The sequence below is a fragment of the Pogona vitticeps genome, chromosome 3 (genome assembly GCF_051106095.1).
Source record: "Pogona vitticeps strain Pit_001003342236 chromosome 3, PviZW2.1, whole genome shotgun sequence".
Classification (NCBI taxonomy): domain Eukaryota; kingdom Metazoa; phylum Chordata; class Lepidosauria; order Squamata; family Agamidae; genus Pogona; species Pogona vitticeps.
In genome coordinates, this window is record NC_135785.1 from 52,536,638 (window position 1) to 52,556,451 (window position 19,814).

The window sequence follows — 19,814 nt, forward strand, 5'->3', positions numbered from 1 at the left end:
TGAAGCCACAAGACGAAGGCAAGTCAGGTTTCATGGTTAGTTGGCGACTGCTTAGCAGCATCATTTCTTGTTCAGGGGTGGATTAATTATCACGCTTTTAGCGATGCTTGTGGTAAATTAAAATTCAATCGGTGATGCTTCTCGGAATGGCCATACGGGTACAAGGCGCATGGAAAGGAAAGGGAAGTCGGCCCGCTTAGCAGATGCCATGCTGGGTCTTCACACAATGTCACTGAGGAAACGTCACGCTCCAAAACGCTCAGAGCGCCACAGCTTCCTCCTCCTCCTCCTCCTATTGTCCGGGAGCTCGCGGGGCGGGCCTTAGCCGTTGAACATATTCAAAAAGTCCTATAGCTACAGGAGGAGATGGCGGCGGCGGGCGGGGCTGTTTTGGAAGCAGCCAATTGCCTTTGGGAACTGTACGGCCAATGGGAAGGCAGAGCGGCAGCTATGAGATGGCGACGGAATCGGCTGTGAGGGGAAGGCAAGGCGACAAATGGCTTCGCAGGTAGGAGAAGTCGATCCTGTTGGGCTGAGTCGTAGCAACACAGAAGGCGGAGGGGAAAGGCTCTTAGGGAGTCCTGTGGGAAGATGAGGAGACTCAGAGACCGATGAGAAAAAGAGAGTGTTTAGCTTGATCTTGGCGTATGGTGGCTGACTGGTGAGCAAGTCTAGGAACATCACTGTGGTGTGAAAAAAAAGGCTGCTGTAGTTCTCAAGCAGAAATAGGAAAAGTTACTTTTTAAGACTAAAGCACCCCAAATACTCTAGCTAACATGATCAGTCCCCATAGTCCCCAGGGTGTTCTGGGAGCTGTCCTTTCTATCTCTGATTCTCAACCTTTGCTGCTCCAGTCCATTTGGTCTTCAGGTCCCTGAAGTCCCTAGGCAATGGCCAGGGATTCTTTCAGATGGTCCATAATGTTTAAGGAGCCAGATTCAGAGATTTATAGGCCAATGTGTTTCTCTGCTACAAAGATCAAATAAGATAGAAATGTGCAGAAACAGAGTAGCAGAAAAACATTCCACCTGGAATTTGCAGGTGCTAGTCTGGGTTTTCTTTCCCTCTTGGTGCAGATATTTTGAACTCCAAAATGTTAGCCATCATGATCAATAACCAAACGTTATGGGATTATAGTTTAAAACACCTGGAGGACATGAGATTGAGAGAGGGCTGGGTTAGCTAAAGTAGAATACATATGGTAGGAGGTCTAGCAACATGTACAACATATATTATTTTTTGTAATAAGCTGTAACAGTGGTTCCCAACCCTGGGTAACCCAGGTATTCTTGGTCTGCAATTCCCAGAAGCCTTCAACATAACTGTGCTGGTTGGGTTTCCTGGGAGCTACAGTTCAAGAACATACCTGGTTACCCCATTATAGTTTTATCTGTTAGTGGTCTACCAGACTCTTTGGGCATACTACATATACTGTATTTGTAGTGTGTACATACTTGAAAGCAGGGAGGGAAGTTCTGTTCCTTCTCTCCAGAAGTGCACTGATAGAGTCTGTGAAATAGAGAAATTGCTCTGATGCCCCAAGGAAGGCAATGCTCAGAGATAGGTTGGGTGGATTTCATTGGGATGGTTATGGAACGGATGGAATTCAGGACTGAGGTGCAGACAATGCAGAAAGTATTGCAAACTATATGTTCTATATCAGGGGTCTCCAAACGTATCATTGTAAGGACGACATCATATGTTTTCCACATTTTTGAGGGCGGAAGGAACACACGCATGTGTGCATACACTCGCCCTCCACCCGCACACATGCACAGTCCAGATAAAAAGGCAAAGTGGGCCAGATGTGGCCGCAGGCTGTAGTTTGGAGACCCTTGTTCTAGATATACCATTTAAAGTACAAAGCATGATTCTCTACTCCTATTTCAGAGTAGTAGAGATAATGAGTTAAGCTATCAAATAATACAGCTGTTGCCATTTGGCAAGACAACTGGTGAGAAGCATTCAAATTTCATTATAACCACTTCCTCTTTCCTTTACATCACCCGAAAAGCACTAATTACACCTCTGAAACTGCCAACCCTGCCCAATACTATATTAAATATATTGGCATCCATTCATTGGCTAAAATCCTGTTGTGTAACTTATGCCTTTTGAAGAGTGATGTCACTGCCAAGAAATTACTTTTGGTAATTAAATAAAACTAATAATAATAATAAATTCTATCACATTTTTTGAACTCATGTAGAATCCCTTTCATCATGTGGGAGTCATGGGGCAGAAGAAGATGTCTTTAATTACTAAAATTCACACATTGCGAAAAATATCATCACCCTTCCACAGACATAAGATATGCATGAGGATTTCAGTTATTGTTACTAATGGATTTTATGAAACAAAGTGTGTGTGTGTGTGTGTGTGTGTGTGTGTGTGTGTGTGTGTGTGTGTGTGTGTGTGTGTGTGTGTGTGTGTGTTTGAGGGGGGAATGGAACATTCTCACATCTACCCTGATCTTAAATTATTTAGGACTTTTTTTGTTACACATTTATCAAGTTTTGTAATATGGTAGCATGAAGGCACATGGTGCAATTCTTTAGCATTGGTATAACATCCTGGCAATAAGCCACTCCTACCAGTCTAGCTTTACCACTCTGTTCCAGCTGTAATTTCCAGATCAGCCTCATGGGCAACCCAATATAAAGTGTGTTGCTCTAATGTAATATTGTGGTGACCAGTGCTTTGACCATGGTGGTCAAGCTATCCTTCACCAACAGAGGCTGGAGAGTTGAAGGGGAAAAAATCCACCAAATACCTGTGCTTCCATTGACCGTGCTGGATGAAGGAATACCCAGAGACTGTGTGCTGGCTCTTTCAGAAGGAATGCAGTTTCATTTTGAGCTGAAATGACCTGCTTCCTAAACGTGGGGACCATTCACCCTCAGAGCTCCATCTTGTCAAGAATCAATACATACCCACTCAACAAAAGATAGACAAATATGTCTCTAGTTGGCAGGCTGATAACTGTGTTAATTGAAAGTTTGGATGAGCTGGATTCGCCTGTGAGTTTACATTCTTTGAATCCTGATGGAAGACAGAAAGTCACTGGTGCCTTAGCAGACTTAGTGTGTAGATGGTAGATATGGATGCAGCATTATACAATATTGCAAAAAGAAGTATGTGGGTGCCTTCATAGATTGTCAAGACTTCCTGTCTAGCTGGATGTGTTCCCTACTTAGGCATGTGCTGCATGAGTGACTGTGGTGCACCTCTCCTATGGCTGAGGGGCAGCAGACCTCTGGGAGCTGTTGTGTGCTGAATTGACACCTCTGATCACATCAGCACACTATCACCTTGTTATGTTAAGGACAATGGAGTCTGTAACTATAATTTCCATCTATCCTAATGGCACCCACTAAAATGGTAACATGGCGTTCATGGAGTAGCGTATAAATGTGCTTTATTTAAAAAATCCTGTCAATGGTCCTTTAAGCCAGGGGTCGTCAACCCCCGGTCTGCGGCCCGGCACTGGTCTGTGGGCTTCCTTTAACTGCGCCGTGGATACGGATCTCCGCCCCCGCACACACGGGGGCGTGTCATGCTTTTGCGCATGCGCACGAGTGCAACACAGCCACCCACAAGCGTGACTCGCCCACCCACTCTCAAAATCTGCCTGGCTTCTAATTTCAGACAACCTGGAGGGGCAGCAGCAGCGGCACCTACTTGCCAAGCATGGGGCTTTGTAGGGGCTGGGTCCCACCTGGCCCCCCCAAAGCGCCCATGCGTCCAGAAGGGGAGCCCTCTCCCTGCTTGGCAGTCTTCTCCCTCAGGGGTTTGGCGCCACCAGGGCTTCTGCTTTTAGGTCTCTCTTTCTCCCTCCCTCCCTGCTCTTTGTGGGTCACTCGAGGCTGCTGCTGTTGTTGCCTCGTCCTCTCTGCCGCTGAGGTGAAGGAGGGCCCCCGCTTCTCCCTCCTCCCACCTGGCGCTCCTCCGCTCCCTGCCCAGATGTGCAGCGGGAGGGGGTGATGCCAAGAGAACAGCATTCTCACGCGTGCTCCTCTCCCGGTTTCTATTCGCAGCCTGCCGCTGAGAGTTCGCGCCTGTCCATCCGTCCGTCTTGACAGTCTGTTGCTCATTCCCTCTCTCCCTCTCTCTTCCTTTCCTTTTCCTTTCCTGCTGCTGCTTGTTTGCTGCTGCCGTCGGGGGCAAAGAGGAACAAACAAAAAGGAAAGAAATATTGGTATCTAATAGAACAGAACAAAGCCTATTTTATATTTGTTTCTTCCATGCAGGCAGAACACAACATATTTCAAAATATATTATTATTGTCACCCAGCAGTTCAACGTGTGTAGCACCAAAGACTGAAAGGAAGCAGTTTTGCTTCAGTGTGAGTAGAATTCTGGCTTCGGGCCCTGATGTAGTTTAGTTTTATGTAGGACCCGCCATGTACCACAAAGAGCTCTTACTATCCAATATTCCACTATTCCTTTCCATTCCCCAGTATATGACTTCTGAATCACCCATCCCCTTCTGCCTAACCAAATGCAGACTGAAAGAGGAAAAAAAGGAAATTCAATTTTAAAGCGAGGAACATCTTACTCCAACACGTCCAATTGAAGAGACAGTGATCTTCTCATCCCTTTCCAATTAGAGGCTGGATGTCATTGTGGCCATTTTGACCATGCATGTGAATTTTGTATTTAAAATATTCCGTTGTGGTCCCTTGTTGACTATTGACACTTTGGAATATACAGTAATACCATGAATTTCCAAAACACTTTAGATTTATTCACATGATATTTTAAAGTTCATAAAATTAATATTCAGTGTTTTCCTCCACCACTGTTATTTAATCTCTGCCCACCCACTCCCGAAATAAAGAGACGGACACAGGTGTTGGAGTTAAATAGGGCCACACTTTATTGCTTTTAACCTCCAATCACTCTCATCCTGCAGAGGGGCCTGGATCTCATGTGGATCCAGGGGGCAGGCTCTATCTAGGGGTATCTCTTACCCCTGCTCCAATCCTAAGCGGGTGAGTATAAGCTGTCCCCTGAACAGCTCATACCCAGCTGGCCACAGACTGGGAAGAAAAACCTCCTTATCTGCCATCCATCCCACTGTCTAGAACTAAGACATGCAATGGATGGGACTATACTGTACCCCTCATCCCAGCAAGTGAAACTCTAGATCCTGGTTGCTGTGATGCTGGGTGCAGTAGGACCCCACGTGCTTCTTGGGAGCTCACTGAAACTCACCTTCTGCACTACCTGACAGTTTGACCTATTTAAGCGTGACTCAAACCTAGAATAGCCCTCAGAATCCCATGGGTAAACAGTGTGGGATAGGCAAAAATACGTCCACCCACCTTTTATATGCCAATCAGGCGAGACGGACCCAAAATTCCTATCCGGCCTCAAAGCGACCATCTCAGCCACACTGGACCCAGGTCAGGCAGGTTAACTCAAAGGAAAAAGGGCTGGCTGGGGGCAGAAGGATCTTATAATTGCATCAACATCCATCCCCAGCACAGCCAATTGTGGGAAGCGCCAATTGGTACCTCTACCTGCCTATGTCAGATCAGGAGACGTGGGAAAAATAGTTCCAAGCCAGCGTATGAATTCATGCTGGCAGAGGTATACATTGTCCTCCAGCTCCAGAAATACAGAGATGGACTCAAGTGTTGGAGTTAACTAGGAACACATTTAACTGATTTTAACCCCTCTGTCGAGGGGTGGGTTGTGAGGGGCATGTTATAAATGGTGTGAGGGATTAGTTAGGGCTGTCGGGCATGTGGGGCATGGAAAGGATGAGGAGAGTGCATAGTGGGATGCTTTTTGTCCATGTGGGGCAGAGGAGTCGTGACCTGAAAAGGTTTCATTTCTGTTTCATTTCCAACAACTACACCCACGGCTCCATCAGAAAGGGGGCACCCAGAAAAGGATCCCCACAAATGCTACTCTTTCCCATCTATGTGGGAAGTCTGTTACTGAAATCCAGCTTACATCTGGCTGCCCCCTAACAAACCCATTTATCTCCATTAAAACAACATCAACCTCTCAAAAGTACCACATCAGCTGCCCTGCCAGACCTCACCACCTTAAGCCTACACTACCCAGGCAACCCCTTAATGTAGTTTCCAGAGCTATAGACAAAACAGGAAGCAATCCTGTCCTTTGATACAGAGTACATCTCTACAAACTCTGAACCTGAATGGCTGATAAAGTCCCTAGTTAAGCCTGGATGAAAGATAAATGTAAGAAATTTTGAAAAGCCAAGGTCTCTCTAACTCTGTTCCCAATGGCTGTTGAGGCAGCAAAGTAGCAAGTGGGCAAAGACCAACTGTCAAGAACTTAGAGCACTGTTGCTCCGGCAATCATATGACCTCAGAGGTCATGTGACACCTCTCATTATGTCCTCAGCAGTATGTCAATAGTATTTAAATGTCTCTCACACTCTTAAGCCCAACAAGGCTGCTTGCAAGAGTGAAATAACAATCTTGTCCTGTGGATCATAAATACTTCCGCATGGGCTGTTTTGTTTTTGTTTTTCTCATAGGCTCATAAATGATAAGTAGTATCTCCAAATGAGCATCCATTAACTATCTTATTTAATGATGTGGAGCTATTTACCTACTCCTTTTCAGGTCAAGAGTCAAGAATGGAATATTAGAAGATGTTGGAGAACTAATTGCCATCCAAGACACTATTTATGTCACAGAACCCTGGTCCAAATTCAGAAAATGTTCACACCAAAATAAATCTTTCTTTCTTTTTCTCGTCCTGACTTAGGGCACAATCCTAACTAGCCAGACTGGCCTTAGGCTGACTGAACCAGACTCTCCCAATTAAGAGGGAGATGCCTGTTAAAGATACAGCGTGCTATTTTCCCCAAATACAAGTCCTTTCTGCAGCTGCCATGAAACCCACTGCAACATCAGTTTGTGCTGTAGAAGGCTAAGCCCTCCTAGTGCATCTGGTGCAGTCAGATTGCCCCCATGACATCTGCCTTTCTCTCATTGAAACGTCCACCCACCCCACTGTCTGAGAGAACCACAGGAGGCAGCCAAAGAAAACTTCTGTTTATTGATCTATAGGATGACCTCACATTACTCCCTCTTCCCCCTGCCCTAGCTCTTGATTAGTGGCAAGGTTAGTGACTTGAGCTGTGTAAAGTTATACTTCAGCCAAGAATTCTTAGGTTGTGCTTTCCAGGGATCCTATACTCTGTTCTCCATCTGACACAACTCTACACAGTTCAAGGCCTGACCATTTCACTGTCCATCTTCCTGCTCTCCTTCCTGGTTGGGTAATGTTGAGTTTGCACTTGGACTCTCCCTTCTGTTTTTACTCATGATTGGGCAGGTTGGGTCCCTTCTATAATACTAAATTTGTGGCTTACAATTGGAGGGCCAGCTTGAATCCCTACCACTGTCAATCCACATGCCCCTTACCTCCTGGTTCATGATTAGGGGGGCAATTTGAATCCCTCCCACCCTCACCTCTTGGTTCATGATTGGTGGGGCCAGCTTGTATCCATCCCAGTGATATCTTGCCCACCCCTACCTCCTGACTGATTATTAGGGCACCAGCCTGTATCCATGCCAGTGTCTTTCCAGCTCCCTCAGCCTCATGAGTCATCCCATTCACACAGCTCATGATAGGCAAACCATGCATTCCTTCCCACCCTTTCCAGCATTATCAATGAAAATAGGGTTTGTGTCCCTCCCTTTTTCCTGCAGTATCCTTCCCTAGGAGCATGGCCCTGAGCTACCTTGTTTAATAAAGAAACTTGACTCAGAGGTGTTGTACATAGCATTTTATTGAGCAGGTATCTCTCCTCAGAAGCACCCTTGTATCTTAGATAATGAGTAGACAGACAGCAGAGAGACATGTTCAAAGTGCTTTTGTGTAACTGTTCTACAGCTGATGCATAGCTGTCTGACCAGACCAGCTGCAGGACTCAGTTCAGTTCAGTGGCTGCAGTCACACATGGCTGGGTGCTTTTGGAGCTGCACCTGTAGCACAGCTGGCTGTTGATTCCAAATCCAGATCAAGATGAGTATACCGGCGAAAACCATCCTTGAGCCTCGTCAGGAATCCATTTGGGGATTCTGTCGGTTTTTTAACAATCTCATATACTCTGTGAAGGTTTCACAGCCTTTGGCACTCCTAGTTTGAGACCATGAATTACAGCATTTCTTGCTGCTTTCAGCAGCTTGGGTCCCTTCTACAATACTAAATTTGTGGCTTATGATTATGGCCCAACAAGCTTATTAGGACTGGGATCAATAACTCAGGTTATGAGGGCTGCTGCTTCAGACCAATCAACTGTTCCATTGCCATCGGCTATTTGTTGAACCCTATGAGTAGTATATAAAGGGATGTGATGGCGCTGCGGGCTAAACCGCAGAAGCCTGTGCTGCAGGGTCAGAAGACCAAGCAGTCATAAGATTGAATCCACGCGACGGAGTGAGCTCCCGTTGCTTGTCCCAGCTCCCGCCAACCTAGCGGTTCGAAAGGATGCAAATGCAAGTAAGATAAATAGGGACCACTTTGGTGGGAAGGTAACAGTGTTCCGTGTCTAGGTCGCACTGTCCATGTGACCACGGAAGATTGTCTTCGGACAAAACGCTGGCTCTATGGCTTGGAAACGGGAATGAGCACCGTCCCCTAGAGTCGAACACGACTGGACAAAAATTGTCAAGGGGAACCTTTACCTTTATGAGTAGTATACCAGGCGTAGGTCTTAGCAAGAGCTTGGCATTTCTCATCTTCGCTTAGGAGGCTGCTCAGAAGAGTGGTGAGTAGTAATGATCTGTTGGATCAAATCCAGGTACTTCTGAAGGGCCTCTTGATATTTATTTATTTATTTATTTATTTATTTATTTATTTATTTATTTATTTATTTATTTATTTATTTATTTATTTATTTAACTTATATGCTGCCCGCACAACCCAAAGGTCTCTGGGCGGCTTACAGCATTTAAAATACAATAAAAAGGCAAAATAAAAGGGCAAAATAATTAAATATGGTGGAAGATCTTGTTTCCAGTTAAATAAATCAGCAGTGGGGAATGGGGTATGGGCCAGAACTAATTTATTTCCCATTGGAAGCTCCATTAAGCGATCTGGGGGCACTCCCTGTGTGGTTTGTTTAGATCAAGGGTCCCCATCCCCCGGTCCAGGGCCCAGTGTTGGTCCGTGGGCTTCCTTCAACTGGGTCGTGGACATGGATCTCCACCCCCTGCCTGTATGCACAGGAGGGGTGTGTAACACTCACAGGTGGGTGTGTCACGCTTGCGGGTGGGCGTGTTGCACTTTTGCAGCTACCCATTGGCTGGCGGGCAGGCCGGTGGTGCCTGCTACTGGCCGCGCCAAACCCCTGACAGCGAACTCTGCTGCTTCGGAGGGAGAAGACGGCCAGGCAGGGAGAGGGTTCCCCTTCTGGACTTGTGGGTGCTTCGAGGGGGGCAGGCGGGACCCAGTGCCTACGAGGCGGGGAGGGTCGGTGGGGGAGTTGCTCCGGTGCCTCCCGGGACCAGGGAGACAACTCTGAAGCAGGGCCCTTCTGGGAGCCCTGATGAGGAAGCCCCACGGTCGCCAAGTAGGTGTTGCAGCTGCTGCTCCCGCTACTGGTTGGGCTGAAATTAGAAGCCAGGCAGATTTTGAGAGTGGATGGGCGTGTTGCGCTTCCGGGTGGGCATGTTGTGCTCGTGCGCATGCACGCAAGCGTGACACACCCCTCTACAAGCACGACATGCCCACCCGCGAGCATTACATGCCCCTCCAGAAGTGTGACACGCCCCTCCGTGAGTGTGACATGCCCACCCACGAGCACAGGGGTTCCCCCGACCCCAACCAGTCCGTATATGGAGCCCACACCCCCCAAATGGTCTGCGGTCCCAAAAAGTTTGGGGACTGCTGCTTTAAGCCAAGGGATTGTGTCCCAATCATTTGCCTTTAAAGGGCAAAACCATTATTGAAACTGCTACAGTGGTGCCTCGCTTAATGATGATAATCTGTTCAAGGAAAATCGCCATTAAGCGAAAACATCGTAAAGCGAAATAAAAAACCCCATTGAAACGCATTGAAACCCGTTCAGTGCATTCCAGTGGGGTAAAAACTCACTGTCCAGCGAAGATCCTCCATACGGCAGCCATTTTTGCTGCCTGTATAGCGAGGAATCCATCCCTAAACACAGTGGGGAGCCATTTTAATTACCTGGTGGCCATTTTGAAACCGCTGATCAGCTGTTAGAAAAACGTTGTTTTGTGAAGAATCGGTTCCTGAAGCAGGGAACTGATCATCGCAAAGCGAAATTCCCCCATTTAAATCATCGTTTTGCGATCGCAATTGGGATCGCAAAAGATCGTCGTTAAGCGGATCCATCGTAATGCAAGACAATCGGAAAGCGAGGCACCACTGTATAGGAAGCACATTAGTAACAAGTGTAAATATTGTCCCTCACCAACACTTTATTTATTTATTTATTTATTTATTTATTTATTTATTTATTTATTTATTTATTTATTTATTTATTTATTTATTTATACCCCGCCTATTTGGTCTACTTAAGTAGCCATACGCTGCAACAGCTGAAGTTTCTAAAGTATCCTTAAAAATAGCCCTTTACAGAGTATATTATGGGAGTCCAGTTTGGCCTTGCCCCTGCATTGGTAATCAAGATGAAACCCATTTTCTCAAGACATCTGCAGATAAATCTGCCCAGTAACTCCCTAGGAGAACAGGAAACTGGTTTCTATGCACACCCACCCTACTTACTATGGGAATCATAACTGAGGTGTTGACATAATTCTAATTATATATAATTCTTTGCCTTTGCTTTGTTTTATGAGAGAAAGCAGCTAATTTATGAGGAGAGTGATGGGGACCTTGACAAGAGGACATGAAATCATGTAACACAGTTCTATTACTTTTGCTTAGCATTAAAAGTCACTGTATTCAATGACTTTTATTTGTCAGGGTTTATTCCCTATGAATGTTCATAGGATTGCAACGTAACTCGCTGTTTTTCTCCTTTAGACCTGGAATTGAATCCTATTTTATTCTAGTTAGCCTCTCTGAAAGGAAAAGCAAGATAGACATCTTCTAATAATAAAAATGATCACTTGAAGTTCTGGCTTGGCAGAAGTTTCGAATGTGTAGCAGTATAGATTACCAAATACATATGGGCATGAAATAGAAGATACAAAATGCCATCATAATCTGAAACTTCCTTGTGTCATGCTGTTTTTCATGCCCTGTAAACAAGCCATGATATTGGTGGTGGTTATGCCTTTGTAGCCTAGTATGAAACACAGTCATAAACTGACAGTGGAAAGTATCCTCAGGTAGAGCAGCTGGATGTATGTTTCTTTCTTAGGGATCTGGGTCAAAACGGACTTGAAATCTCAATGAGATTTTGAAAGAGAATGCTGGTGATGACAAGACCCCTTCCCTCTCTCTGTCTGTACATATGTGGGGAGGGTCTGGTTTCTTTCCTAAACTCTAGAGCTGTAGACATTCAGGAAGTTGTCAGTAATAAAGCCTTACCCAGGAAATTTTCGACCTGTGCTAAATAAACGAATGAAGCACAAAATCACAGGAAGTTGTTACACCAATTCATTGAGCTTGGCCTGGTTTCCTGTATAAGACTCCACTACCTGATTTAAAACTCAGAAGCTGTGACACTGAGAGGAAATGGCAATTCTTGAAACAAACAAGCATGAAATACTGTATCTGGGTATCATGATTTTTCTCTCTCTGATCTTTACATTCTCTCTTTCCTCTGGTGAACTCAAGGTGACATACTTGGCTCGCTTCTTCCCTGCTTTATCCTCATACAGTATCAACCCTGTCAGTTTAGCTGACAGAGGGGTGACTGGCTCAAGATCACCTAATGAGTTTTTTGGCCAAGTGGGGATCTGAACGCATATCTCTTCAAGTTATAGTCTACCGTATTGCTTCTTAACTCGTGTGGTTTAAAACCAATCGAAAACATTCTAGTTTCATTTCAAATTAGAACCAAAGTCAGTAAATGGGAAAATGGATGTATTTGTCTGCAAAAAAATAAAAAATTAAAGCCCCAAATGATCAAAGACCTAATTATGAATGGAACCCTTCATATGTAATCAGAGCAAAAATGATTTGGTGTGGCATCCTATAGCCTTTGCAATTTTTAATTTACCTGGGGCTTGAGATAAAGATAGTATGACTGATTTTCTGAATGAAATAAATACCAGAATTAACACACAGTACAATCATCTCCACAATATATAATTTGTTTTAAATTTGTTTAACTTATTTAAATGAAGATTTTATCAATTCAGCTAGAGAAAAGTGTTTATTGTATTTATTGCATTTTCCTGTTTGTGTGTACAATTGTACAGTAATTATGTTTTGATTTGTGAATTGCTCAGAGAGTGTTTGCACTGATGATCAGTATAGAAGTCAAAATAATAGATAAATTATTATACAGTTCTTACTTCCCCATCCTCTGAGTGATTTTTTAATGTGCTTAAATATTGCCTAAAGAAAGTGTCTTTCTGTTTTCTCCAATAGCAATATTTTCATTCTGTTACTCCTGGCAAAGCAATGTCTACTTATTAGTGTCCAATCTGATTTTTATCTAGATCAGTTGATCAGAGGTGATTTAAGAGGATCTTGCTTAATTCATTGCAATGGCTCTATTGGTTAAGGCTAGCTGTTTTACTTGCATTTTTAATGATGTTTCTCTATACCTGCTGGATTAGAAAAAAAAAATTTTCTTCTGGACTGTTCTTCTGGACTGTTCTTCAGACTATGTAGCTAGCAATGTGTGCATTTAGATGTCAAAACAATAGCTAAGGATGAGCAAGTGTCCTAATGGTTTGTTTAGTGTGACTTGGCAGGAGCGGGAATGCTGGCTTATTTCTCTTCCAGCAGGCCAGAAGAGGAACACAAAAACAAGCAATGGGTTCTTTCTTTAGCTTGGTGGTGGAGAAACAAGCCACAAGAACAGCCCTTAATAGATTTATACAGTATATGATGGTAAACAAACCATCTGTTTAGTGGCTCCTACTGCAAGCAGGACCAATTAGGCAATATGTTCTGGTCAAACCTCATGAATAATCCAATAACAAGAAAAAGTTAAGGAAATGAGCACCTGCAATTTTCCCAGATTTGATTGAAGACGTATCAAATGATACCTACATTTGGGCCATAAAACAATTACATATTTGCACTAATATGAGTCATCTGTGAGTCTAACTCTCCTCTACACTTGAAGAGATGGGATACAATCCACGAAAACATGCCAAATAAAGCTTGTTGGTCTTTAAGATGCTAGATGACTCTTGTTTTTCCTTTAGCAAACTACAGTAACATGGTTACCCTCCTGGAAACAACTCCTCTTTGCTTTCCTAAGGCATGGAATCTGGATCCCTGAGAATTTGGTTCATTTTACAAGTTTTCTTACTTATGTATTGCCATCCTATACCCAAATGCATTAAAAAAAACTTGCCCTGGAAAGTTTTCTTTGGATCCTAGCAAGACAAACAATCCCCTATGAAACCAAACACAATTTTCTTTCCCTAACCACTTTTCTGCCCCCTTTCTAATTAGAAGCACAAAATGGAGAATAAAAGAGTAACATTAAAAGCTAATCTGCTGAACAGTGGGATACCATGGTGATAAAAGCCAAGGAAATCCGAAGTGCCAAGCAAACAAGAGGCCACTGCCATCTGACACCCTCCCTAACTCCTCTTTTCTAACATTATGCACACTGAGGGACTGGGCTGCTCACATCATCCCTTTTTTAAACATGGCTGCCGTGCAGGGCTTTTTCTATTGTGTATGACTGAGCCATTTGAAAGGGTTCTGATTATATGTGCTGTCTTGCATTTCCATTTCATTAGCACTAATAATAGGCAGGCATATTTTTGCGCGAGGGAGTGTTGCTGATAAAGTGACCTTTCAAAATTACAAAGACCAGTAAAGTGTAGCACAGCTTAAAGGGTCTGGGGCTTTTCCAGCTGTGAGGTCCCTAATTATAAAATGGAATTGGAATTGTATTTGTAAAAGGAGGGCAAGAATGGGCTGTAAATTTGTTTCCACTTCAAGTGTGCCCCAAATGCATGGTTTATTAATGAATTAAAACAAGAAAAAGGCCATACGCCAAAAAATTTTTGGAGAGAGCACAAAAGCAAAAGGCTGCTTTTCCATCTTGTGCATTAACTGACTTTGCACATAGTCAGTTAAAAAAAGAAATCAAAAATAAGGATGGCCAGAAGGGTATACATCAGTAGATTCACAGTGTAGATTTATAGTAAGGTAATATGGGAGAGATTTCAAGAAAGTGAGAATGGGAAAACCAACAGAAGAAGCAGATAATATTAGGTTAAGTGCTAAAGCTACAATATTTGAAAGACTCTCATCAGTAAGGCTGGGTAGGATGAAACAAGGTCATAATAGCACTTGAAAGTTTGGAGAAGAATTCTGCCTTGGGGTACAGAATGTAAGTCAGTAGGCATGCAGGATGTGGAGCAGACAGGCTGCGTACCTCATGTATTATTGCAATGTACTGTACTGTATATCACTTTGTCCTTCACTTTATTTATGGCATTTTAATTTGCACTTTAATTTTGATGTCATTTTTTTGTTATCCTATGGTTTTATCTATTGCTATAAACCACCCCTTTGGTAGTATTGCAAAAAGGTAGACCAATTATGGGAAGAGGTGTTTAATGAAATAAATAAAATTACAAACCAGTCAGTTATTAAATCTCCAGGATTAACACTTCTTACTCTTTTTCCGAGGGGAAATGAACAAGGCTATAGTCTGATAAATATTATGCTGGTAGCAAAATAGGCACCTGAGAAGAACAGCAGAATGAACTTGCTCTCATAGGAATGGCTGGGTAAAAAAAAAAATGAAGGCAAAATCTATGCTTATAAAATGTAGATATTGTTATGCAGATTCAATTCTCCAGTGTAAATTTAAGTGATGAAGCAGGAATTGCACTGTAAATAAAAGAGAAAAATTTGAGATCAAAGCTATTGCAGAAAATAAGGGACCTTTTCTTCCCACCTTTATATTTTTCCCTGGTCAATACTGCCCCCTTTCCCTCCCACCATTGCATGGATGGATAAAGGATATCCCATTGGCCAGATGCATTCCCACCCTCCTCAGTGCACGCTTCCTCCATCTCACCCACTCCATGTTGGGGGAGAAATGGACAGTGGAGCACAAGAAATGCCAAATAGTACCACTACACATCTCAAGGAAAGAGGTTTCCTATTTAAAATCTGTCTGGGGTGCGTGTATCCTGTTTCCAGATCCAAAAGCAAAAGTGACTTTCTAATCAACACCGGTTTCGTAATATACACTTTAAAGTCATGCACCTCTGGGATTTTTGGGGCTGCTATTTGCCTTCTCCCCTGTTGAAACCTGGAGCTAGTCTCCAGAATAGCGAGTCAAAGCTTTAACGCCAATAACCTTGACATGAGAGAGCATTCAAATGGCTGCTGTTTTATTTAGCTAAATAAAAGGTGTGACGGAAGTCATGCCTCCAAGTGTAGGCAAGAACAACCACGCCACACACAGGAAAGACCAGGACTTTTAGAACATTGGTTACACAAAGGAATAGGAGGAGAAATGGGTGGTTCATGGTACAAGGAAATGGGAGGAGAAATTGAGAAATGGGTGGCTCGTGACCTATTGGCAGAAGGGATGGGATTACAAAGGAATGCAAACTTTTTTCGGAGTGGGAATCACAGAAGGGATAGAATTTTACAACAGGGTGGGTCTATAGATAGCAATTATGGAAATACATGGTTACATTGTATTGTTCTGACAGGAAAGCAATTCATTATCTTGCAAAGAGGTTACAAAGTTCCGTGAAATGGAGACTTCCAAGGTGATAGGAAAAAGGTACAGTATTGTGCAGTGAGACTGTCCAGGTTCCAGAGTTCAATTTGTATAAGATTGGTCCTGGTATTCGCCTGGGGGAAGAGAGACAAAAACCCAGCTGTGCTGTGTCTGTTTGCTTCTCCAATATAGATTGGAAAGTGAGATAACCTGCCCTGGCGAAGGAAACCTGGCCAGCCTTAATCCTTTACAGAGATATACAGTGGTGCCTCGCTTAACGATTGCTTCGTATAACGAAAAATTCACTTAACGATGGCTTTTTCGGAGTGATCTTGTGCTTCACTTAACGATTTTCCCTATGGGCGATTTTCGCTTAACGATTTTGGGACCATGCTTCACTTAACGATGACAGTTTTAGGTCCCCTTGTTTCGCTTAACGTTTTTTTCCAGCCCCGTTTTTGCTATTTTTAAAACATTCTAAAATGTTTAAAAAATGTTTAAAATGCTTGGAATCGTTAGTGCACCTAATAAAACCTTCATTAACTTAATTTGGCTTTGTTCTGAGTCTTTTTGAATTTTTTGTGAATTTTTTTCCCCCACTGAAATAGGCTTCAATGCATTTCAATGGGTTTCGCTTAACGTTTTTTCCTATGGGGATTTTCGCTTAAGGATGGTAATCCGTTCCAATTGGAACGGATTATCCGGTTTTCAATGCATCTCTATGGGAAATGGTGTTTTGCTTAACAATGTTTTCACATAGCGATGCTTTTTTTGGAACCAATTAAAATCGTTAAGCGAGGCACCACTGTATGTGTATAGCTGGCTGTGTTTTATCATTCCAAACTGCATTCTGTGTGATCTGATCAAAGGTACAGTGGTGCCTCGCATTACGATCACTTTGTTTAACGACGAAATCACATTACGATGAACTTTTTGCAGTCGCTTTTGCGATTGCAAAACAATGTTTCCTATGGGGGAATTTCGCTTTGCGATGATCGGTTCCCTGTTTCGGGAACCGATTCTTCGCAAAATGACGATTTTCCAACAGCTGATTGGCGGTTTCAAAATGGCCACCGGGTAAATAAAATGGCTCCCTGCTGTGTTTAGGGACTGATTCCTTGCAAGAAAGGCAGCAAAAATGGCCGCCCTATGGAGGATCTTCGCTGGACGATGAGTTTTAAGTCCATCGGAAGGCATTAAACAGGTTTTAATGCATTTCTATGGGCTTTTTAATTTCACTTTACTATGTTTTCATTCTACAGCGATTTCGCTGGAACGAATTAACATCGTAATGTGAGGCACCACTGTATACTGTTCCTGCGTGTTTCATGTAGTGCTTTTGTGTACGTGTTTCCTTCACTACCCCCTAGCCAAATATATAGTGAGGGTGCGTAAAAAATGGTGCCACAAACCCTCACAGTCCTGATCTGTAAAATTCTAGATTGTCCAGTCATAAAGTCATTTGTTCAAAATGTAAGGGCCTCAAAACAGGGGCCAGTTTTCTTGTATTCTGTAGGACACCATATATAGTAATAGTGTCAAACCAATAATATATGCATTATGCAACATGAATGAGAGACGTATACCACAAGGAGATACAACTTAGCCCATTTAGGATCTGATTCCAAGTTTGTGGAGGTTTTTGCCCAAAATAGAGGGGGAGCCCCCTCCAATGAATACATAAAAGAAAAGTTAGCTCCTTTCTGTGTTCTTGTTTTATATGGGTGGTGTGGCTAGTATGTGAGCCCCACCTTCTCTGCCACACAGAAAGTGACAGAAGTTATTTGATCTGACTTTTCCCTTGGCTACATGAAGGTCAACGCATTTGTGCCAAGAGGGCCAATAAATGAGTCTTTGTGTTGTTTAGTGTGCATGGAATTTGCATAGGCTGTGCTGGAGCAGGCAGATCTATTTCTGAAAACAAGGAACAAGTTCTTGCTGTTTTTCTGCTTCCCAATGCCTCACCAGAAGCTTTCAGCACTTGTGTAAGAGATCTGACTTTCTATTTATTTAACAATAGGAACTATAAGGTTTACTAAAATTTAACAACCAAAAATTATAAAATGGACAGGTGTCTGCTGCCTATTGACTGTTGTTTGAAAGATACTTGACTTTTAGTTCGGTGGGTTTTCCTTGCAGTCTGGATTATAGCTTTTGGCAGTTGGGACGGAGTTACAAATGATCGGCATAGCTGTGTTGTGGAAAGAGCACTTTTATTGGGGCAAGACTCTTGTGGCACTAGCAGAAGTCTCCTTAGAAGGAAATCTTGGATCTAGTGAGATCAGAAGAGGTTTTGGACAAAGTGTGCTTTACTTCAGAATTGGCCCTGGCTGCCTTGTACGTTAAGACACATAATGCACTGCAACTGTGAGGTCAATTGGCAGTCATCCCCAGCTGTTTGAGCTGAAACTGCTCCATCTTGTTCTCAGCTTGTTAAGCACATCAAACTGTGGGGAAGCTGATGAAGCAGCGCTAGAACCGGGCTATGCTTAGCAGCTTGTTCACTACACAGCTGGAGAAAGCTATTCTTCTCCACAGCCTGCTGCTTCTGGGAGTGATTTTGCCAACCTCTTCGTTCTAGTACAATTCGTACCGCACTACTCAACTTCAGCGTGCCCTTGGGCTGGCCTTACTGCAAAGCATCAGGTATAGTTTCCATAGTGGACACATGTTGCCTCTGAGAAAATGGTTTTCGCGGTTCTGATAAAATAGAAACAATTCACTATATCAGGATACCTGAGTTTACCAGAAAGAATTTGGATAATTTCAAATGATAGCTTTTTTTGTCTTCTTTGCTTGGTTCATTTTTATAAAGACTTCATTTAAATATTTGGCTTACAACTAACTGAACATAAAAGAAGAGACCTTTGGGTAGTGTGGGCGGCATATAAATTAAATAAATAAATAAATAAAATAAATAAAACAAGTCCAAGAAAAAGGGGGGGGGGTATTTTATTTGTACTGCACTGTCAAACTGCATCCTCAAGAAAGATAGGGTAATTTGATATCCTTGCATTAGAGATGATGTTACAGTATACAACCTTTCCATACATAGCCTTAATATAATCTCTGCTTCAGCTCTGGAAGATTTTTACATATTCCTGTTTTGGAACATAAGTCTTGCAGCATAAAAAGTAAATTATTTATTAAAGCTTGGCTATTTTTCCCCTAAAATGTTACAGAAAAGTTGGTGTTTCTCATGCTAATTATTTTGCATAGGCTATATGTACCAAAGTTTGTCCAACTGGTTTATAATTTGGTGGGAAGGGCATGCATAGCATCAAAGTAGCGCAAAACATTTGGGAAGGGACTATGACTTCGGGAGGAAGTGGAAGACAGGAGGGCCTGGCGTGCTCTGATCCAAGGGGTCACAAAGAGTTGGACACGACTTAACGACTAAACAACAAAAATAACTTTTTAATAAAATACATAGTAAATATTATTCTGAAATGCTGAATATGGCACAAATATATACAGTTTATATCACCAACAGTTACAAGCTATATTAAGGCAGCAGGTTTGCAAATTAAAATCCAGACCCATTTGGCTTGTTTGCTGTGTGTTTGCATTGCTAACCACAAGTAGCTTTCGCATGGTTTAAGAGGATTGCATGTACTGTATATTCCCCAAATCAATACCTTTTTCTTTGTTTTGTCTTCCCTAGAGATGCCATCTGCAGTTTTGTTATCTGCAATGAATCCTCCCTTCAGCGGCATCAAATCATCTTCAATCCAGACTTTTTTGTGGAGAAACTGCGCCATGAGAAACCTGAGGTGTTCACAGAGATTGTGGTCAGCAACATCACCCGCCTCATTGATCTCCCTGGAGCAGAGTTAGCCCAGTTGATGGGAGAAGAGGAGCCCCAGATACCTGGCGGGGCTGGCATGTCCTCAAGGTTTTTCCGTTCTCTCAAGCCTGCAAAGCGCAAAGGTGAGTCTGATGTTTTGGCAGACCTTTTTCTCTTTTGTGCTAAATCCTCATATGCTATTGTTTCAACACCTTGCTT

General features: G+C 43.0%; 1 protein-coding gene across 2 annotated transcripts in view; it reads left to right on the forward strand.

The window, feature by feature from the left end:
• Positions 1 to 297: 297 nt before the first annotated feature.
• The window catches only part of ARHGAP19 (Rho GTPase activating protein 19), a 34,661-nt gene continuing 15,144 nt past the window's right edge, over positions 298 to 19,814 (forward strand). Inside the window, exons 1-2 of one of the 2 annotated variants that reach the window (XM_072995700.2) lie at positions 298 to 508; positions 19,473 to 19,738. In XM_072995700.2, the coding sequence (XP_072851801.2) occupies positions 429 to 508; positions 19,473 to 19,738 (346 nt within the window). In that variant the 5' untranslated portion in view covers positions 298 to 428. Of the gene's footprint in view, positions 509 to 17,609; positions 17,794 to 19,472; positions 19,739 to 19,814 lie in introns of those variants that run through there. The other variant, XM_020778240.3, reaches the window with a different exon arrangement.